Raw genomic sequence first — 23,291 nt, forward strand, 5'->3', positions numbered from 1 at the left:
CTGTGAAGTGTGCCTATGGCAAAAAGGTCTCTTCCTTCCTGAGAGACGCAGAGGTGTAATTAGAAGCCGGAGACGGTAATCATCAGCATTTCTTACCAGCATTTAAAAATGATGATCCAATATTCACTTGGGCCCAGTTTCACTTCCTATGAGACCACAGCAGTGTCGATGCTGTGTGCCGTGTGTTGGCAAAATTTGGGGGGGGGCTCCTCTGGGGTCACTCAGGTGACAGTGAGTGTTTAGCCTGTTCTGAACAAGTTAGCTGATAGGTCCAATGAAAGGCAGCCATGAGCTGGAGAGGCTCTGTCCCGATTTCCAAGTCCGTGTTCTAACACTCCAGGTGGGAGGCCAGCTCCAAGCCCCTCTGAAGGTCACCGCTGATTCATCAGCCATTCAATAAACATTTTTTGCGCACCTGTTATAGGTCAGGCACCCCACCTTCACGCAGGTTCTCTCCAGGGAGTGTAGGCGCATCTAGAAACTAGGCTGGCGGGTTTTTATAATGATGTGAAATTGGAGGATTTTTCCTCCAACCTTTCCATCCAGCCAGCCCATCCCTGAAAGTCAACCGAAACCCCACTGAAACCAGTTTTAGTCATTCCTTGTTGTATCTGTAATTTATTCCCATTCATCAGTTTTGAAGGCAATGGAGAATTTCTCAAGTCTTGGAATCTACACTGGACATAGTAAGCCCAGGAGCTTTTGTCCCAGAACGGGGCTTGGCAAACTTTTTTCTGTAAAGGGACAGACTGTAAGTAGGTTAGGCTTTGGGTGCCACGTAGTCCACTGTGGTGTGACTACTCCACTCCACCCTTGAGCCTGGAAAACGGCACAGATGATACATACGTGAATGGGGGTGGCCATGGTCATATACGACGCCTGAGAAATCAGGTGACCCGTGTTGGAGAAATCAGGCATGCATTTTTGTGAGGCCATTGGACCCCACTAAAAAAAAAAAAAAAAGAAAAGAAATTCCAAATTCCTTTTCATGGCCTACAACAGCCTGCATGACCAGATGCCTGCTGGTCTTCGTGGCCCATGGCGGCCCCCAAGGCTGACTGAGCTTCGGCCACCCCTTCCTCCCTTCTGTTCTTAGTGTGCGAGTGCTTGGCCACTTTGGGACGTGAGCACAGCGTTCTTCCGGTTTTAAAAGTTCCACCAGAACTGGGCTTTGATTCAGTTCACCAAGTAGGAAGTTTCTCTCACTTCCATCAGCTTTTGCAAAATAATAAATTATCTTATTTACCTTCACAGCACTGAGGTACAAACAGTCATCAGCTCCACTGTCCAGATGCAGTAAATTCTCCACTTCTACTGGTTATATCAACACCACTGAGTCTCTCTAACAAACAATCCAGGCATTTCCTTCAATTCCTCCCCAGCCTTCATCTCTACAGTCAACTGGCTGCCAAGTTCTGCCATATTTGCCTCCTGAATTATTCTCAAATCTCTCAATTGTTCTTCCTTAATTTCTCACCCAGATTATCCCAAAACCATGTTTCTTGGACTCTGCCTGCAGACTTCAACTTCTCTAGCCATCTCTCTGTCCATCCATCTGTCCATCTAATTGACTCATCTTTTCATCCATTTGTTCATCCATCCATCCATCCTGGGCATCTACCTTGTGCCAGGTGGGCTAAGTACTGAAAAATAAAAACATAACCTGCCTTCCTTGGAGATTTTAGTCTATTTAGGAAAAGAGATGCTAAACAAATAGCCACACAAAATTACTAACTAGAACAAATGCTATCAAAGACAACTTTCCCTTACGAAAGCATAACTGGATTTAAGCTCCCAAGAATGATATGAACTTGCCAGGAGAGACATGGGAACGAGGGTGTGGACAGGGAGACCAGAATGTGGGAAAGCCTCAGGCTGAAGCCTGCTTTCTCTAGGGGTGCAGGAGGCTGGGCGGCCCCAGCACAGTGAGCCATGGTGGCGAGAGGACCGTTGATAAAAACAGACAAGGCTGGAGAGAGAGGTGGGGCGGTTCCCACGAGATCCCAAAGGGAGTAGAGTCACCCTAGGTACAACGGGTAGACTTTGGTGGGCTTTTAGCAGATGACCAACACAGTTCAAAGTACATCTTAGGAAGAATGTCCTGGATGCACAGAGTCACTTGGCAGATGGCGTAGGGTGGGACAGAGTAGACGTGAGGAGATGAGCGAAGAACGTACTCTGCATCCCCACAAGAGATGTGGGCAACCTGGCCAGAGAGGCTGTGGAGGAGAGGGAGAAAAAGGGACCAGTGAGTGACATTCTCACTGCTGGGTCAGATGCGAGAAGGGAGCAAAAAGAAGCCTGAGCCAGCCTCTGTCACCTAAGCTCCTCAGAAGGGAATACTAATCTGAATGATGGGGATAGTAAGAGATCACGGAACACTGAATGAGCACCCACTCTGTATGTACTAGGTACTTTGTTTTGTCTTTTATATGCATCATCTCAAGACTTAGGAGACAGATACTATCACTAGTCCCATTTTACAGATGGGAAGAATGAGGCACAAAGAGGTTGAAACAGCACCCCTGAGGTTCCAGAGGTAGCACTTGGTAGCACCAGGATTCAACTCTAGAACCCCAAGGATTGGAACCCCATGTTAACTACCATTCTAGTGGTAGAATCTGTGATTCTCAATTTTACAAGTATCATCTGAGTCAGAAAATCCCAATGTAGACACTCCCACCCCCACCTACCCAGAGAGGAACCTCACAGGATTCTAGCTGCATAAATAAAGTCTGGAGGCTGAGCTCCACTGATCTGTTGGAGTCTTTATTGCTCTACAAATGCATTATTAATCAGCCACTGGGGTCCTCCCCATAGAGCCTTTTAAATTACAGTCAAATTCCTTGATAATGTTCTGTGTACCTTAATAGTGCATTTCCTGTGTTCACAGCAATAAACAAGGGGAGGGCAGGAGGCCTGGATAACCAGGGTAAATTGCCCTTTGCGGTCTAGGCTGAGAAAGCAGTGGCAACAGCACCTCCAGATTCTCTGGGTCCCAGCTGCAATGCTAATAAAGTCTGGAAACAGACAACACTGTCAAGCCAGCATCAGGAGCCCGGACCACGGCTCCTTCAAGCCTGGCCTGGCTGTGTGGTTTCTCTGGGCCTTCACGTCACCTTGTCAGGGGCCCCGTGCCTGGAGAGTTTTCAATACGAGTAGGGAGAGCAGAGGCTGCATGTAAGTTGGGACCCATAGGCCACCCAAGGGGGCTTGTTGCCTCCCGAGAGGCTCTTAGCAACTTCCGGGCTACTACACAGGGCAGGGGAAGGCAGGTATGTACCTTGCCTTCTGCAGTTCTCTTCCCAACCTACCACAGCTGAAAGGGCATAGCAGCCAGAGAGCTCACTCTGAAGCAGGGGTCAGCAAACTATGGCCCTCAGGTCAAATCCAGCCCGTGTGTAAATAATGTTGTATTAGAGCACAGCCATTCACATTTATCTACATATTATTTACACATCTAGCTGAGCAGTTAAGACAGAGACCTTAATATGCCCTGCAAAGCCCAAGATATTTACTATCTGGCCTTTTATGAAAAGGCTGCCAATCCCTACTGCAAACTATAAATCAGATCAAGCCACTGTTCCTGCTCAACAGCCATCACTGGCTCCCTACTACCCTACGATCAAGGCGAACTATCTTATCCAGGACTCAAGATCCTTTTCTGTGGGACCCTGCCTTAGGCACTGTCTCTGTGATTTGGTTATGTGTAGACCTTGAACAAATCACCGAGCTACACTTTGATTTAGGATCCTCATCTGTAAAATGGGGCAAATGAAGAGCAACTCAGTGACTTAAGAGTGAGGTTCACATGATGTAATCCAGGTTTGTAGAAGAGCTAATTTTTTAAAAAATTATAAAATATATAGAACATAAAATTTACCATCTTAACCATTCAAAAAAAATTTTTTAATGCTTATTTTTGAAAGAGAGCGAGCGAGCACACAAGCAGGGGAGGGGCAGAGAGAGGGAGACACAGAATCGAAGCAGGCTCCATGTTTGTCAGCACAGAACCCGTGGCCGGGCTTGAACTCCTGAACCACGAGATCATGACCTGAGCCGAAGTCAGATGCTTCACTGACTGAGCCACCCAGGCACCCCCCATCTTAACCATTTTAAGGATACAATTCGGTAGTGTTGAGGACATTCACACTGTGAGTTCAACCAACCTCTGTTTTTTTTTAATCGGAAAACTCAAACTGTATGCATTAAACAACAGCTCCCCATTCTCCCTTGTGCCTCTATGCATCTGACTATTCTAAGGACCTCATGTAAGTGGAATTATATGGTGTCTTTTTGCCACTGGCCTATTTCACTTAGCCTAATGTCCTCCAGGTTAATCCATATCATAGCATGTGCCAGAATTTCCTTTCTTTTTGGGGCGCCTGGATGGCTTAGCTGGCTAAGTTCCCACTCTTGATTTTGGCTCAGGTCATGATCTCACAGTTCGTGGGTTCAAGCCCTGTGTTGGCCTCCATGCTGACAGCACAGAGACTGCTTGGCATTCTCTCCACCCCCCCAACTGCCCTCCCCTGCTTGTGTGTGTGCACGTTGTCTCTCTCTCCCTCTCTCAAAATAAACTTAAAAAACAATCTGCTTCCTTTTTAAGGCTGAATAATATTCCATTGTAATGTGGATGTACCACATTTGCTTATCTATTTTTCCACCAACAGACACTTGGCTTGCTTCTACTTTCTGGCTCTTGTGAATATGGCTGCTGTCAACATGGATACACAAACATCTTGAGATCTGCTTAGTCTTCTCCTGGATATTTACCCAGAACAGAAGGACTAACTTCCATCAAGGACCTCTACAGTACACTGCACACATGGTCATTCGGTCCTCACAAGAACCGTACAAAGGCAGAAGCGTGATTATCATGACAGTGCCCATACAGTTAACTGCCCACACTGGGAGCTCCTACGAGGAAAAGCGGTGCTATTTGTAATTGTATCAGGGACCATAGAAATGGAGACATCCCGGGCAAAATGGGATGTCAATCATCAGAGGTAAAGTCACTTGCTCAGGTGGTGGTGAGTGGCCAGCCAAAATTCAAACCCAAGCGGACGGACTAAAACTGAGCACAATTCCACGTACATCACACACCACCCGGCAGCAGTCAGCGATCAGTAGGTGGTGTTTAATGGTTACTGACTCTTCAGGCTGGGAAAGGGGACTTTCAGGGGGTGAGGGATCAGCAGGGCTGAGAAAGACATGGCGGTAAGGTGGATGCGTTCCATGCCCAGGAATGAGACTGGGGATACGCACGTCCATGCTGAACAGGAACTGGCCACACAGAGGAGAAAAAAGCGCCCAAAGGAAAACACATGAGCCTGCCTCAGACACATCGCCCTGGCTCACAGGAGAGCAGGGTTTCTCAACCGAGACACTTACAGACATCCTGGACTGGAAAGTTCTTGCACGGCCCGTTCTATGCTTTGTGGGATGTTTGGCAGCATCCGTGGTCTGGACCCACTGGATGCCAGTAGCATCCCCTGCCGTTTATGATAACTTGCGTCTGCAGACATGACCCACTGTCCCCTGGGAAAGAGCACAATCACCCCCATTCAGAACCAATGACCTGGAGAAAGGGCAGAATTGGGAGGCACAGGGTATTCTCCAGGTCAGTGCTACTCAAGGTGTGGTTCTGGAGAAGCAACAGTTTTTAGACAGGCAACTTCCTGGGGCCCCCGTACACCCGGATCGGCGTCTCTGGGGGAGGGCCAGGGCATCTGTGTTTTAAGGAGCTCCACTCTGTGAGCCAGTATCCATGGTTGTGGAAATGACTTGCTGGGGTCTCAGAGGCTGAGGAAGTAGAGTTGTTACTAATCTGAAGTCTGACAAAAGCTCCTGGGAAGGAAGCCGACCCCTCTAGGAGGATGAAGATGTTCTGGAAACTTCTAACATTCTGTTCGTGACTAATACAGCATAGAACATCCTGCTGTAGCTGGTACAGCATTTGTGCAAAACTGTTTGGGGTACTTACCAAAATTTCAAGCAGACAAGCCTTCTAACCTACCAATTGCGTTTCTCAGGATGATTCTAACAGCCAGTCTCAACTCGAGGTGCCCAAGAGAATTGAAATTAAGCTCTAATGTCCTGGAGGCAGCCATCATAAGCAGCAAATTAACTTTTTTCCAATGCGTCTAGAATGGTACTAATTATGCACCATTTGGGGGAAAAACGAAAAAAGACCCATTCGGTATAGCAAAAATGTGGCAACAATGTATATGTCCACCGTGAGGGAAATGGCTAGTTCAACTAAGGCGTGGCTACACTCCAGAGTAACCACCAGCCATTACAAAGAATTATACAGACAGTAAGAGACAGGGGGAAAATAAACATTATATTTGGGTGGGGCGGGAGGAATTACATAGGCCTCTATCTCCTGACAGGGATACAGGTCTCAGAACAAGACACTTGCCTAAATTAAAAAAACCAGCTCCAGAACTATGTATCCATTTCATATAGTTTGAGTTTTCCCAGCCCAAACCAGATTCTCTATTTTTGCAAGTTCCAGATCTCCACCTTCGTTCCTTACCACTGATACCCTCTCCTCAGCACAGAACAAACTCTACTTTTGCATCTGTTGAACTTAAAGATCTCAACGAACACAACGTGCTTGCACTCCCTTCTCAGAGGGGCCTGGTCAAGCTCAATTTTCCCTCGATCTGCCGTGCTGTTTTTTGAAATAATGAGAACATATATTCTCCCACTTGAGTAATTCAAGAAATTGCAACAAGCACGCTTTCTGCATTATTTGAGCAAGCTTTAAAAATTAAAAAAAAAAAAAATCTGCTTTCCCTCTCATTGCCATGTCTTCTGACCATCTTTCTCTCCGGCTGCTGGAAACACCCCTAGGGACAGGCTCCTGGCAGCCTCCTGCTTACTCAGACAGGCTTCTTGCTCTCACCGCACCACACTCGGAGGTGAGCTATTAATCTGCACTTTGTGGCTTATCCTTGCTTCTGATTTAGGGCAACATAAACCCTCCTCAAAATTTCGAGGAATAAATTAGTTTACTAATTTCACCATTAAGAGTTTATCAAAGCGAGCACCGTTCCCTAATCCATCACCATTTTCCATGTTTATCTCCTATCCAATTTTTACCACAGGGTTCTATACACATCAATTTGCCTGATGCTTTTCCTACATATGTTTTAAATTACTTTATCATTGTATAAATTTCACAGCCATTAAAAGGCTCTAATACCAGAATGGCTGACATGGTGTTAAAAATTGGATTCAATTCCACGGGGTAATAAATTGTGACCTAAATCCAATCTCTCATGGGTGACTGAAGGATACAATGAAAAATTATTGCTTTGTCATTTTTACACTAACACAAATATACCACGGCCACTAGAAGCCAGTCGAGAAATAGCAAGCAACCTCGGCTGGCTATTTTTCACCCCGGAAAGCTTTGCGGGCAAATCCTGCGGGTCTTGGATGGAATCAGCCACCACCAGAACCAGGTGAATTGCCCGACTGCATGGATCTCTTTGCAACAGACAGGTTGCAGCTCGGGGACGAAGTTAAACCGCACGAGGCTCCCTTCTAAGGGCAGGTGCTTAGACCGGCAGCGCAGCAGGGTGGTTACGCCTTTGCCTCTGGAGCTGAAGTCTCTGAGCTCAGAGACTGGCTCCGCCACTGAGGAGATGGTATGATTTTAAACAGATTTCCTCCCTCTGTGTCAATTTCCTGGACTACAGAGCTGTTCCAAGAACAAATGATTCAATATGGCTAAAATGGCTTTGGATAGTCCCTGGCATTTAGCAATCCCTAGGTAAAGGTTAGGCATCATTATTTAAGAACAGATTCTTGTACAGAGACCTCAGTGCCCTGTTCCTTTTGGCTGCAGAGAAGGAGAGTAATGAACAGCGAGAGAAAGGTGTTAACATTTCCTCTGCCTCTCCCTTTATCTCTGGAGGAATTGGATTAGTCATTCGACATATTCCAAATGCACATGTACTAAAGGTACCACATAGCAGAGAAGCTAAAACACGGGTTTTGAAGTCAGGCAGAATGGAGTTTGAACCCAGTGTTTGCCACTTGCAAGTGTCACACTGGGCAAGCCAGCTGACCTCACCAAGCCTCAGTTTCCCCAGGTATAAAAAGGGGAGAGGGAACGCACTCTTCTCCAGGGCTGTGGGGAAGGCTCTATGAGATGCATGGAAAGTGTTTTCCTGTGTGCCTGGCACTTAGCAAGTGGCTAGTTTGTTGGTTTTTTTTAAATTTTTTTTTAAGTTTATTTATTTTTCACAGAGAGAGATAGAGAGACAGAGCATGGGTGGGGGAGGGGCAGAGAGAGAGAGAGGGAGACACAGAATCGGAAGCAGGCTCCAGGCTCTGAGCTGTCAGCACAGAGCCCGATGCGGGGCTCGAACTCACGGATCATGAGATCATGACCTGAGCCGAAGTCGGACACTCCACCGACTGAGCCACCCAGGCGCTCCGTCAAGTGGCTAATTTTTTTTTTAAGTTTATTTATTTTGAGAGAGAGTGTGCAAGCAGAGTAGGGGCAGAGAGAGAGAGGAGAGAAAGAATCCCAAGCAAGGCTCTACACTGCCAGCACAGAGCCCAACATGGGGCTCGAACTCACGAACTGCGAGATCATGGCCTGAGCTGAAATCAAGAGTTGGGTGCTTAACTGACTGAGCCACCCAAGAGCTCCAATGGCACTCAGCAAGTGCCTAAGACATAAGCACTCACACATCCCAGGCTCTGCAAGGGCTGGCAACCCAACAGGACACACACACAGATGAGATTTGGCCTTCAGCTAAGTGAGGACCACAGAAGATTCCAGCGTAACATGTGTTCCAGTGGGGACCAGAAACATGATTGGGGGAACACAGTCTGGGCACCTCATGGAAACTTGGGAAGGGAATCACAGGAGACTTCCAGAAGAAAGCGATATTTGAAGGAACTCCTTACCCTTACCTGCCAAAAACTTTGAGAGAAGAGCAAAATCAACCTGGTCGTGTTGGTTTGTGTAAAAGGGAGGGACCAGCTTGGATACAACTTTCATCCACAGGCATGGGCTCTCTCTTTCTGCACTAGGTCAGTGCTTTCTGGGCCCCAGCTGGCTGACACACAGCCAACTTCACCCAAGGGAAGAAACGGCGCAGAAGGCCAGAATGCTGCCCTCTCAACTGCTATTCTCTGGCTCATCCCGGGGCGGTTTCAGAGCAAGATACTCCCAGAAGCTGAGAAAAGGATCATAAACTGCCTTGCTGTGGAAGCAGGTCCACCCTGCCCACCCTGGAGGCTTCCAGAACACTCACCATCCGCTGCTGATTTCTAATGGGTGCTTGGTAAGCATCTGCTGGCTGAAGAGAGGGAACAACTAACCTGAAAGACAATACCTCATTCAGCAATCCAAGGAGGTGGTGGGGGCGGGGGGCATCTAACAACCCACCACATAGGTAAGGAGTGAGGCTTACGGAAGACAGATGTGCTGTCAGAGGCGGTTACCGCTGAGGCAGTGGGCGCAGGGGCCGCCTTTCAAATCTTTCAGGTCAGTCTGGTTCAGATCCTTTCCGTAACTGTGCCTTAGCTGCTGAGATCGAAGCAGCCCAGGGCACAGGGCCCGCGTGAATCTGTGTCCCATGCTGGGACGCTACTGCAGGGAGAAGTTCCCTCTGTGCCTTGCGTGTCATGAGAAACAATGGTGCCACAGGAGGTGAGGTCCCCCAGGAGCGGGCAGCCTGAGTCCACGGCTAAGAGTGTGGGTCAGTCCCCAAAGGCAGAAGGAACACAGTTCTCTGGAGAGAGGATGCGGCACCTGTCCTCCGTCTCGTCTTCCAGAACCTTGCCTGTCTTTGGGGCTGATCTTCCCCTGGCTGTTGCACGACTTCACTTTGCCCCTCAGAGACACGTTTCCGTTTCATTCTTCTTCACTTAAGGTAAAGACGGGAATCATCTAACCCAGACGTTTTGGGAATTAACACCTGGCTAGGAAGATGACAGACTGACCCTCCTGCTCAAACTCAGAGCTCCCTGGGGAGCAGCACTGTTAGTTCCTCAACCTCCCTACAGCCTCCTCCTGCCTCAGGGCCTTTGCACACAAGGCACCCTAGGCCCGGAATGTTCCCCTGCCCACCTTTCCCCTAGGTAACTCCTCCCACCCTTCAACTCTCAGCCCAACTGACCTGCCACCACATGACTCTGCAGAAATGATGGTCCCTGTTGCAATTCTTTATTCTTGTGATCTGATTCATGGATGTACCCTCCCACCTTTCACAGGCTACAAGCTCCATGAAGACAGGGATTCTGTCTCTTTTCCCTCCAAGTGAATCCCCCCAAATCTAGTGCCCAGCACAGTGGACGCTTGATGAACAGCTGTTGAATGAAAGGCCTCAGTATATCCCAAAACTAGAAAATTCCTTTTGGGGTTTGCTCCTAATCTCAGCATGTTCTTCCACAATGAGACCAAACCCATGTCTGACCACCTTTTGTCCACTGCTTTCTGGAAGTCATTCAGGGACAGCCTCTCTGGCTTCCTGGCTCTTTTCCCTCTCTCCACGCATATGGCAGTTTGCCGTTACCCTGTGTCTCTCTGTTCCTTGTCTGCCCGCCACCCCCACCCCAGGACTGTGAGCTCCGTAAGTTGGGATCTCCTCTTGTTTACTGCATCCCAGTACTTAGCACCATGCTGGGTGTGGGGTAGCTTCTTGAAACGAATTCGTTCACTAAGTGGACCAAAAGAAATATATTTAAGAATGCTAAGGGGAAGAACGCGGATTATCTTCAGGACCAATTTCCAAGGACATCTCTGGGGTTCTCCTAAATTCTCACTGAGCTACAAGAAAGCAAGAGGATGGAGTATCAGGGATTCATTCGCTCATCGAGCAGCAGGTAATTCCTGTATGTCCAGCATGGTGTCAGGTGCTAGGAGACTCCATGATTCTGCTCCAATGTATCAAAAGGGGAACATGCCAAGTGTGGAACCTGAATTATTAGCAATCCCAAGTGGCCTGCAACATTCCTGGTAACAGAGACTGGCCCACCAGTGTCTCCACGTGTTATGTGTGGGAGGGAGGGGCAGTGCTAACAGGAGGGTGGTCTGAGGCGTAGGCATCTCTGATCTCCATCCAGGGCTGGGCCAACATCCAGAAACTCAGGACAGTCACTGCGTTCCCAGCCTCCCTCTAGCCTCAAATGAAAGGGAAGCCGATTAGCTCTCCACCAAGCTGCTCCAAGCAGTGGTCCACAAATGTGGGTTATAAACACGCATCCAATACCGTCTATAGGTGTCATTGTGTGCACACAAGAATGGGGAAAAAAATATCCATCGAACCCTGATCCTCTGGTCTCAAATATGGTCTTTCCGAGGCTGCGGTTTGCAGCTTCTCTCTGCACCTAAACCTTCCAGCTTGGCTTTCAGGCATGGCAGTTAGGGAACAAACACACCCTAATGACAAGTTTTAAAGTGAGTGGCAAAACTGTACAGCTGGCAGAATGTTCCTGGGGGAAGAAGAGGAGGTGGGCGGGAGGTGAAGGGGCCATTTATGATATTTCCCGTAACTACATATTTAGCTTTCTAAAAAGCCTTGTGGGTGGCAGCTGGCTTTCTTTATGATTCCAAGACTGGGACAGTGGTGGGGAATTAACACCACAGTGCTTGAGAAGGACAAGGCATTGCGGGATTGGCCTATTGGAACTCACCTCCCAATGTGGGGGGTGGGGTGGGTCTTGAGGGACTGTGGGCCACCACTGCCTGGCACACAGTAGGAGTTCAATAAATTTCTTTGCTGAAAGATCAGACTTGAGTGGTCATTGTGTTTTGAGGCCAGAGCACCAACTGACAGTCACCCCCGGCTGGTCCATTGGTCAATCCCAATAGCTCCTGCCTGCTAGCAAATCCTCTACTGACCCCAGTAAGAACCTCTCCACAACTGCTCTGTTTTGACTCCTTCCGTAAAAGAGAATCAGATCAGAAGTGAGATTACTTGCCAACTGGTGCAGCCACTCTACAGTATGGAGGCCCCTCAAACAGTTAAAAATAGAACTACCCTATGACCCAGCTGCTACACTACTAGGTATTTATCCAAAGGATACAAAAATTCTGATTCAAAGGGACACACGCACCTCTGTGTTTATAGCATCACTATTGACAATAGCCAAAGTATGGGAAGAGCCCAAATGTCCATCCACTGATGAATGGATAAAGAAGATACGGTATATATATATGTATATATGTATATATATTATATATATGTATACATATGTATACATATATATGTATACATATGCATATATGTATATATATGTATATATATATGTATATATGTATATATATTATATATATATATATATAATGAAGTATTACTTGGCAATCAAAAAGAATGCAATCTTGCCATTTGCAACTACCTGGATGGAATTAGAGGACATTATGCTAATCGAAATAAGTCCATCAGAGAAAGACAAACACCTTATGACTTCACTCATATGTGGAATTTAAGAAACAGCACAGACGAACACAGGGGAAGGGAAGGAAAAAAAAGATAAAAACTGAGAGGAAGGAAAATTGTAAGAGACTCAAATACAGAGAACAAATTGAAGGTTGGTGGAGGGGAGGTGGGTGGGAGATGGGCATCACGGAGGACACTTGGTGGAATGAGCACTGGGCATTATACGTAAGTGACGAATCACTAAGATCTACTCCTGAAACCAATACTACACTCTATGTTAACATGAATTTAAATTTTTAAAAAAAGAAGTGACATTACTGAATCATAGGGTAGTTCTCTTTTTTTTAAGTTTATTTATTTTGAGAGACGCAGAGAGTGAGAGTGGGGGAGGGGCAGAGAGAACCCCAAGCCGGCTCTGCACTGTCATAGCAGGGCCCAGTGAGGGGCTCGAACTCATGAACCGCGAGATCATGATGTGAGCCAAAATCCAGAGTTGGATGCTTAACCGTCTATTTTAATTTCTTGAAAACCTCCATAGTACCTCCCATAGTGCCTGCACCATGTTGCATTGCCGCCAACAGTACACAAAGGTTCCAATTTCTCCACATCCTCGCCAACACTTAGTGTCTTCTGTTTTGTTTTGTTTTTGGTAATGGCCCTCCAAATGTGTGGAGGTGATATCTTACTGGGCGTTTATTCAGAGTTGAAATCAGGGTCTCAAAGAGATATGGGCGTGCCCACGTTCATTGCAGCAATATTCCCAACAGCCGGGATGCGGAAATAAACGAATGTCCACTGACGGAGGAAGGGATTAAAAACTGTGGCATATACTTAACAATGGAATACTGTTCAGCCTTCAAAAGGAAGGAAAAATCCTGCCATGTCCAACAGCACGGATGCACCCAGAGGCCACTATGCTGAGCAAACTACGCCAGTCACAGAAAACAAACATGGAACGATGGCACTTAAATGAGGCATCTAAAATAGTCAAACTCATAGAAACAGTGTAGAATGGAGGTCACCAGTGCTTGGGAGGGCAGGGAAGGGGCTTCAGTGGGTGTAAAGTTTCAGTTGAGTAAGATTAGGTCTAAGATCTTTCGTACAACATGGCACCCACGTGTACCGATATTGCATTGTACCCTTAATTTGTGAAGAGTGTGGATCTCACGTTAAGTATTCTTATCATGATCAAATAAAACAAAGTCCTTTAATAGCATAAGAATGGGGCGTCTTGGTGGCTCAGTTGGTTAAGCGTCCGATTTTGGCCCAGGTCATGATCTCGCATTTCATGGGTTCAAGTCCTGCGTGGGGTTTTGTGCTGACAGTTCAGAGCCTGGAGCCTGGTTGGGATTCTCTGTCTCCCTCTCTCTCTCTGCCCCTCCCCTGCTTGTGCTCTCTCAAAAATAAACAAACATTAAAAAAAAATTTAAGTAGCATAAAGTTAAAAAAAAAAAAGTGAAGATCATGTTAGAACTGTTCAGTTCCACCATCGGCTCCCATGTCACTAAAAACGACATGTGAAAACTCCCTGCCATGGCCTGTCCTACCCCTGGGACCAACCCCTTGTCCCTCTGCCCTTGCCATCTGCCCTGCCTAGCCACACTGACCTGGCTGCTCCTACAGGCCAGGCCGTCTGCCAGGACTGTTCCTCTCCCCTGTGGCACTGCCCTCACTTGCTGCTCAGAGAGGCCTCTGTGATCAACTAACTCAAGTGTCCCCATCCTGTCCTCTCTGCATTGTCTTCACGGCTTCATTACACCAGACGGCAGGCCCTAGACCCACTGGCTCACTTGCCACCTATGGCCTCTCCTTTTAGGGCAGAAGCTCCGCAAAGGGGGCGCTATTGCCTGGCACACCTCTCAGAGTCACTGTCCATCTTAGGTCAGGGGACTCGGTGGCGCGAGCTGTGCCAGTCGAGACCCCGCAGGAACAACGCATTCTCTGCATTTGCTCACCGCTGTGGGTCAGGTCCTGGAACAAAGGTCGGCCGACTACAGCCCCTGGCTGCCTATTTCGGTACAGCCTTCGAGCTAACAAGACTTTTTGGTACATTTTTAAATGGTTGAAAGATAATCAAAAGAATAACATTTTATGACACATGAAAATTTTATGAAATTCACATTTTGATGACCATCAGCGAAATTTTATTGGAACGCAGCCAGCTGGTCATTTATTGATCTATTGACTCTTCCACACAGAATCGAGTGGTTGTGACAGAGACCATATGGCCTGCAAAGCCTCATATTTACAATCTGGCCCTCAATAAACAACACTTGCAGAGGACTGGCTTTCAACACTGCCTACTGGGTGCCCCGTAAGTGAGTGCTGATGATGTTCTCTGGACTCTGCACGGTCTCTTTCCCTCCATGAGAAGCCCAAGAAGCACCTCTGGGACCCGTTTTTTTCTGATCCCAGGGAACCACCCCTGAAATACCTCCTCTCTCCTGGGCTTTGTGCCTTCTTCAACAGGAGCCCCGGAAGGGTCTGACTGGGGCCTCTGCAAATCTGGCCTTTTGGAAACCAAATCAGCCCCGGCCACTTAGCCAGACTGCAGGAGGATCTATGCAGTCCTGGGATATGTGGTGCCTTTTAACCTTCCGCAGCTGTTCTCTCATTTCCTCATCATGACGGATACAGCAAAAATCCTGGGCGGGGGTGGGGGGGGTGTCAGGGTCTCTGGCTGACAGGTGGGGAAACTGAGGCATGGGCCCCAGGGCACTCAGACTGGCCAAACTGACATCCACATCTCCGTCTTCCTCCCGTGCCAGTCTGCCAACCATGCTTTCTAGAAGCCAGCTATGCGTGCTGTGTAGTCATCCCACTGCCCCCGGGATGCAGAGAGATGGACAGCCGACAGCCCTCCTGCAGCTGGCTATGCCATCTGCCACTCTCTGAAGCAGGCAGCCGGCTACCGCCGTCCAGAAGCCCATGCGTCCAGAGCCTCTGGCCTCCCGTAAAGGCTGATGGGTAAAGACCGTTGTCAGTTCCCTGAACGGTTGCCTTTCTATCGGAAACCCCCTTTCTGTCCATCTCTAGCCCTCACACTCGAGCCAGCTTCCCCCGTCAGGTGCAAATGCTCGCAGCCCCGCGGCTGGTCAGCTGACTGCAAAGGACTAGCCCACTGCCTGTCACTCACCAGGGAACTGCCCTGTCACCCAGGGGCTCAGGCCCAAGTTCCTGGTCCGGTGGCAGCCCACTCTACCTCCCAGCTGAGAGCTTTCTCTGGAAACGTCTCACATCTTCCCCAGCTTATTCTCCACCCAAACGTGCAGGCTGCAGAAGGCAAAGGCCTTTGGAAGCACGGCTCCACTCGCTTTACCTAGCACTGCAGAGACTGCATGTGGGACAGACCTGGGTGACCGGGTGGGGGATGGCGGTCCTTCCTCGGGGCATTTTAACTCCAGATGGAGGGAGGCTAGAGGTCTATGAGGCCTTTGGAGGGGGCTTCCTGGTATTTAATTGTTCCAATTGTAATGAGGCATTAAAACCTGCATTACCTAGCACCTGGCACCAGAGTGCCAGCTACAGGTTGAAGAGTCTTTATCAAGGAAGCCATTTATTAGAAAAACTACCTCTGCCCTTCCCCAGGGTCAGTGTCTCTCCTGTGGTCAGGGCTTCCCGGGGAGATGTGGTCCAGGAAGACTTCCCTGAGGAGGTGGCATTTGGGCTGAGATCTGGATGTGGGGGGAGGGGTGGTAGCTAGACAAGGTGGGGTGCCACAGGAAGTCAGCATTGAGGAGGCCTATTCGCTCCATTTCTCAATGCTCCCTTCATTTATACCACTGCCAACAGCCTATCCCCCGTCCGCACCAAGCATTTTACACGCATGCTCCCACTGCAGCCGGCAATCCTTATGAGGATAGGGTAGGAGTCTTTGTGCCCATCTTACAGATGAGGAAGTTGAGGCACCAAGAGGTTAGGGTCTCACACACCTAGTAAAGGCACAACCGCAATTCAAAACCCTGTGGCTGGAGAAAACCTCTTTTTCCAGCCCAGGACACCCTTGGCCTTCCATCTGACATGGTTTCATCTCCATGAAACAGTAGGAGGTCCAGCTGAAGGGACAGGGAGCCCAGCCAATCGTGGGGGCTGCCTGGCTGCAGAAGGGGTTGAGGCGGGTGGCCTGGCGGCTGCAGTGAGAGACCACCACGGGATGATCTCCCACCATCCATGCATCCCCCTCTTGGAGGCTGTGAGCGGACAGACCTCTCGGTGGCTGTGAGCAGATGGCATAGGGATCCCTCCTCTCCATGGGGACATGCGCTGCCATGCCAGGTGCTGCCTCCAGGAGGCGGAGCCAAGTGGTTAAGTCACAACGGCAAGGAACGGCCCCAAAGGTAGCAGACCCACTCCTGGGGTTCTAGACTCTTCCTTGAGTGCTGCTGGAGTCAAAGGGCCGGGATGGGGGCAGGGGGCGCGAGGAGCAGAAGCCATTTACAAAGTTGACATTCAAACCCCATTTCCTTTCCTCTGGGTTTTTCAGACTCCCCCCGCCAAAGAACTGCTTCCTTAATTATACCCAAATTCTGGCAGCATATCGGCTGAAGTCTGGGTGATGTGGAGTTCGGCAACATGACAAACCCCGTGCATACATCCGTGTGTGCGCATATGTGTATTTACACACATATTACATCTCCCTCCCCTCCCGCCTCCGTTTCCTCATGTAGCAGGAAATAAAAGGGCCATAGGCTGAAGCTCAAATCCCTCCTAAGCAGAGGGAAATCCGGGTGTCATGGTTTCCAGAAAGGGAATACGATCTCCGTATGGGGTGTAATTACATCTTAGCTTTCTGCAGAAGAATAGTTTATGGCTTAAATGCTATTAATTGTAAGCCGTTTTGTTCCACGGGAAGTTGTTCATTGATAACTACCCAATTAGGGTTATTTTGCAATTAGTCTATTCACAGTAAATTTATTGCAAAAGGGGAGGCTGTGGTGCAGCAAATTAATGCATTGCCGGGCTGGGTGTGCAATGGCTCTTAAATGCCAATCTTATTAACCAGCTCAGAGGTCCTGGGAGGGTGTGCCATGTTGGCTGACGCAGTGGAGTCCACGGGAAACCCCCGGCAAACACGCTGTCCAACCACCCTGGGGGTGTCTCAGCACAGGGTGGGAGCCCCTGGCCTCCACTGGCCACTTCGGCTCTCTTGTTTCCCCATTACCGCCCTCCCTTCTCCTTGCAAGGGCTACTGAGCATCAAGAAATACCGCCTCCAGGCTGCAGGCATCCTCAAGGTCCGACGGTGTGAGCTAAAGTGAAACCTTCTGCCTCCTGACGAGGGAAAGGCCCTTGGACCCGAGTTCCAATCCCAGCTCGACTAGCCACACACCTCTCACCACGTTCTAAACATCTTTCAGGAGCAATTTCCTCATCGATACAAAGGGCTGATAGCAGACCTGCCTCCCAGGGCTGTTGTGAGGAATCAATGACATAAGGCACAAACCAGGTGGAAAATACTACTACGTGAGATTAGGATCTAGCAGGGGTACGCATACTATGGCCCACAGGCCAAAGCCTGCCCACCGCCTGCTTTTGTACACGGAGTCTTCTTGGAACATAACTAAGTGCTCTGTGCACGTATCGCTCACGGCTCCTTTTGCGCCATAACAACAGAGTCGGGTAGTTGGCACAGAGACTGTATGGCCCACAAAGCCTCAACTGTTTTCTCTCTGGCCCTTTGCAGAAACAGAGGGTTGGCCCCTGGTAGAGGGAGTACCCGGTATTATTTTCACCCAAGGGCATTCAACTCAGGCCTCCGACACTTCTCTGCTGAGTCACGTGCCGGTAAACAAAAGATTCTGGAAACTTCTTCCTCCACTCATTCATCCCTACACCCTATCAGCCAAGTGCCATCAAGAATATAAATGCACACTGCATGGACAGCTCAGACTAGGGTTGAAATGCAAGGGAGAAATGAACCTTTTTTTTTACATCTTTCCATTTAAAAGAGAGTAGAGTCCAGATACACATTCACAACTGAAAACTCAAAAAAATACAGATAAAACATTGAGGACGAATCCAAGGTTGTCTGCACCCTGCACAAAGGGGAACCAACACTTACGGGGTTTGCTGCATATCCCTTCACACCTCTTACACACATCGCTCCTGTCTATCTCACCTAAATCCTAAAAAGTGGGAAAAAAAAATTAGGCTCACAACAGTGCTAACGTCACAGGATGGTAGATGAGATGAGCTAACATCAGCTAACAGAATGCTAAGTGCCTCGGGCAGTGCCTGGCACATAACGAGCACTCCCTAACTGCCTGTCCCTTGCAGGCACTGGAGGAAGTAATACACACCAAGAAACACATGAGATCCGGTCAAGGGCACGAGGTCAGGTGCAGAAATACAATGAGTAACACTTCACACCTTCTGAACCATCCCCCACACCCTGCTGTGCTTATGAACACCTGTTATAGCCCCAACCTCTCCCTGTATCACAGCAAGACATCTGATTTGTCACTGGCCATCAGCACATAGAAGAGTCCCCAGTACAGGGCGGGAAGTGGGGAGAGACAGATGGTGGGAAGGAGAGAGGAAGGAATTTTAGAGAAAACAGGAAGGTTGTTTTTGCAGAGCTTCCAAAGTCAATGTAACCAATTAGAAACCTTTCAAATCATATTCAATTACAGTAATATTTGTGTCAATCTTAATCCCAATAGTCTGTGGAGAGAGAAAACGAACCTTATGAATGTGATCACCTCGGATTCCACATCAGCCCTGATTTTGTGTCTTTTACCCATTGCCATAATGACGATTGGCTAAAGCTATAACCAAAGGTAACTTGATTTTTCCAAAGCTTTTCTTATACAAAACTTCAGAATTCAGACACTCCCAGAAGAAAAAATCTTTTGTGTTGATCAGGGGTTTGGAAAATAGGGTGGTCCCGGGGAGCCAGGGAGGCTCAGTCGGTTAAGCATCCGACTTCAGTTCAGGTCATGATCTCGCGGTTTATGGGTTCAAGCCCCACATCAGGCTCTGTGCTGTGACAGCTCAGAGTCTGGAGCCTGCTTCCGGTTCTGTGTCTCCCTCTCTTTCTGACCCTCCCCCACTCACGCTCTGTTTCCGTCTCTCTCTCAAAACTAAACAAACGTTAAAAAAAATTAAGAAAAACAGGGCAAAATAGGGCACTCCTTCCCAGAAGGTCTGAGAAATGGGAGCAGAACGGCACTGAGCAGGAGGAGGAGTCGGAGCCAGGGCTAGAGCTTACCTTCCAGGGGGCAGAACCGAGTCACCTTCTTGGGCATCAGCAGCCCGAGCTTGTGGCGGCAGTAGGTTTCCCCGATCTCCTGGCGGCAGTGCTTGGACTTGGCACGGGACAGGGCAGAGATGGCCTCCTTGCCCGAGATGTCACACTTGGGGGGCTGGTCATACTTGATCTCAGGGGAGCTGCCCCCGCTTTTCTTGCTGTGGGGCTGTCTTGGGACATCCTTCCCACGGCTCCCGTTCACGGCGGCTTTCTCACCAGGAGGCAGCACTTCGTTGGTGCCCTTGCCTGGGAACGGATGCCCCTTCCCCTTCTCCTCCTCCAGCTTCCTCTTCAAGAGCTCCTTCTGTCTACTCGGGGCCTTCTTTGCCAGCTCAGGCTGGTGCTTTTGCTTTTGAGTCCTAGGTGCAAAGTTGCTGTTGTCCACATTCTCAAAATCTTTGGGGACGGAATTCTCATTGTTGCTGTCTGTTCGCACTTTCTCTTTCGGCCGGTGAGAAAAGTAGCCGTCCTGGAGAAGACGGGAGGAAACACAGAGGAGAAATGTCACTGAGCGGTCGTGCCAAGTAGGTTGGCCCCTGCAGAGTGGGGCACATAGGTTTGGAGGTCTGGGCCCCAGTTTCGTGTGATACCTTCGCTATGGGCTTAACTTAAGGTAGACTTTGCTCTCCGGACCTCAGTTTCCTCATCTGGAAATAGAAGGATGTTCCAACTAGGGACCAAGACTCTGAAAAATCTAAATGCTATGTCCATGGACCCCAATGCTTTGTAACTAACCGCGCCTCCCTTTCAAGTAAGTTTCCTTAATTGTTTCTGCCCCTGGATCCTGGATATTCTGTTCTAGTTTCCTGTTTACATTCTAGCAGAGAGTGCTGTGATGGTTTATTTGAGGGCTGGGGATGTCATTAGAAAGTTATAAGGGGAGAAAATATAGACAGGATATTATATATAATCTACTGCCTTTGGACATACTCAGAGGTCTACACCCATACGAGAAATGAGGTGGAGCCAGAGTGAACTCTGAGGGAGAGACGTCCTGGCTGTTTTGGAGGAGAAGCACCTGTTGCATTATGATCTTTACAATGAATCCCGGGCGGGGAGGCAAACCTGTAACACTCTTGTGTTTGGGCTCGACTCCTGATGTTTGTACCTGGAGCAGAACTGATTAAGTCACCCGGGTGTCAGGAGAAAGGCCAAGAGTCCTTCTGGAGACCATGCCTGCTAGGGATCTTTCCAGGAAGGCCCCCAACTCAGCTTCTCCGTGCCTAGGCGGGCCCTGGCCGTTTTGAGCTCATAGCAAATGTACCATTCAACGAACACCCTGCATCATTTCCAAAACAAGTTGCTTCTGCGTAGAGCCCATTACCGAGGCCTTAACCTGAAAAGAGTACCCACTGTTCCAAAGCTAGACCCAGAGGGGACCTCTAGAGCCAGAGACGACGCTAGTTGGCTCCATAAATCTACCCCCGTTGCTATAGAAACACAATGGCCATCAGTAGCAATTCTGAGGGAAGAATCCCCTTCGGTTTTCCTAAACGTGCCTGTTAACAATTGCCGGGGAAGAAGACGGTCGAACGAAACGGCAGAGGCGGGGCTGGGGCCTGTGAGTGGGCTGAAGTGCTCCACGCAGCATCTAGTCTAGCAGGTGGGCAAACTGTGGCCCCCGGGGGCCTAATCCTGAGTGCCATCCACTTCTGTAAATAAAGTTTTATTGAAAAACAGCCACCACTGTTGGCTTATGTACTGTCTATGACTGCTTTCCCGCTCCAACACCAGAAGTGATGGTTGCAATACGATCCCTTTGGCCTGCCTAAATATTTCTATCTGGCCTTTTAAGAAAAAGTAGGCAGACACCAGCTCTCCAGGAGTATGGGCTCAGGAGGTTCCTCTTCCCCTGGGCTTGGTTTACATCCCTGTGCCCACTGTCCCCACGTGGCCTAGTAATGGTCTGGAAAAGAAGTCACATATGGCTGCCTCCTTGTTGCCTTTGCCCCATCTCTCCAGGATCCAGCACCAATTTCTCCCGGACATCACTAGTCTTCTCATTTTGCATGTGAGGGAACTGACCGTTCGTGAGCTTGCCCAACATACCCCAGCTGGTTGGTGGTGAAGCTGGGATTCGGCTGCCAGGCCCCATGTCCTGGGTTACCAATTCCCCTACCCACTTGCAAGAAGTTATAGAGCCCCGTGGACCCTCATCACTCTGGCTCCTTGGGCACTGCAGGCTGGCCTCCGACCAGAGTCCCTTCCCATCCACTCCAGCCCAGCTATGTGGATCTGGAATAGGCATGCCACCTCCAAGGAGCCATCTCAAGTCTGGCCAGTGGCTCATCAGGATGCAAGCAGTCACACAGAAAGAGGGATGGTAAGTAGGGCCACAAGGCAGCAAGAGCCAGGAGGTAAAGGCGTAGGAAGGAGGAAGCAGCCACCAAGAAGGGAGAGCGGAGTCTGTACTGGGTCCCAGCACAGCTGCTGGTGATACACAAGTCTTCTATCCTGGTCCGTGAAGCGCAAAGCGTCAGCTCTGACCCCTGCTTCCAGCCTTTCTTCCCTCCCCACACTTCTTCCAAGAAATCACCCTTGCTGAGATGCCACACCTCTGTTCTTATAACCTAAGTGAACCCCCCTGAGTTCGTTTTTTCCCTTCTTCCTGTCCAGAGGCCCTCACAGAAACCCAAGCAGCCTCTCAGCCACCTTCTTGAGCACTTTCCACAAGTCACGCACCACAGACTCAGTGGCTCACAGGTATCACTTCCTGGATGCAGTCACCCCATAAGGGTTACCGTCCTTGCCACTTGACACAAAGAGAAGCCGAGGCCTGTCGGTCTAACCTTCCTGAGCACATACCAGGTGCCAGGCACCAAACTAAGTCCTGACATGTGGGGTGCCACTCAACCTTTAAAAACAACTTCCAAGGCAGGTAGTGCGCTTCTCCCATCTTACAAAAGATGGGGGGGAGAGCTCAAGGATGCTCAGTGGCCTGCCCAAAGTCATCTGGGGGAGGAAGCGAGATCGCACAGGTCTGCTTCTACAACTTGCTACGGCGCACCACCCCTTCCGTTTGGCTGGGAGGTAAACTGAGGAGGAGTGAGCTCCCCCTTGTCTACTGCGGGGAGTGGAGGGGCGGTTTCCCTCTTTGTTCATCTTAGCCCAGGCTGGAATGGAAATGGGTCTTGGGAGGCTGGTTTTCCAATAAGGCTCTTGACAAACACTTCAGTTCTTTTTCGTCTCAGCACACGGTAGGGCTGTACTTCCCATACTCTGCAAATCAGGCACAGCCGAGCAACATGCTGTGGCCAAGACAAGCGGAAGGAACCAGGGCACGGTTTGCCACATTCCCCTTTCCTCCATAGCATCCCACCACACTCCTGATGGTGAAGGTCCGGCATCCCCGAGTGAGCCTAGTGTGGAGCGGGGACCAACTCTCATACCTCTTGCACTTTCTCCCTCACTGACTCGTGGGGATCTTTGTTACGGCAGCAGAGTAACTCATCCTGACTGATACAGGAGCCAAGCTGGGCTGCTTTCTTCCTCCGAGCAGTCCTCAGATTCAGGAGTCAGTTTTGGGGTGCCTTTTTTCGTTTGGTTTTGCCTCTGACAGAAAATCAGTTCAATGACTACTGCTGTCTGAAAACATGAATTTCAGTTCTGACCCCAAGCTCGTTTTCTAGG

The 23,291-nt window shown here is 49.2% G+C and overlaps 1 protein-coding gene across 1 annotated transcript in view; it reads right to left on the reverse strand.

The window, feature by feature from the left end:
- The window catches only part of XYLT1 (xylosyltransferase 1), a 309,644-nt gene that overhangs the window by 121,096 nt on the left and 165,257 nt on the right, over positions 1-23,291 (reverse strand). The window contains exon 3 of the mRNA XM_043560440.1: positions 19,623-20,130. Coding sequence (XP_043416375.1) covers positions 19,623-20,130 — 508 coding nt within the window. The remainder of the gene's footprint in view (positions 1-19,622; positions 20,131-23,291) is intronic.

This window comes from Prionailurus bengalensis, chromosome E3, assembly GCF_016509475.1.
Source record: "Prionailurus bengalensis isolate Pbe53 chromosome E3, Fcat_Pben_1.1_paternal_pri, whole genome shotgun sequence".
In the NCBI taxonomy this organism is placed as follows: Eukaryota; Metazoa; Chordata; class Mammalia; order Carnivora; family Felidae; genus Prionailurus; species Prionailurus bengalensis.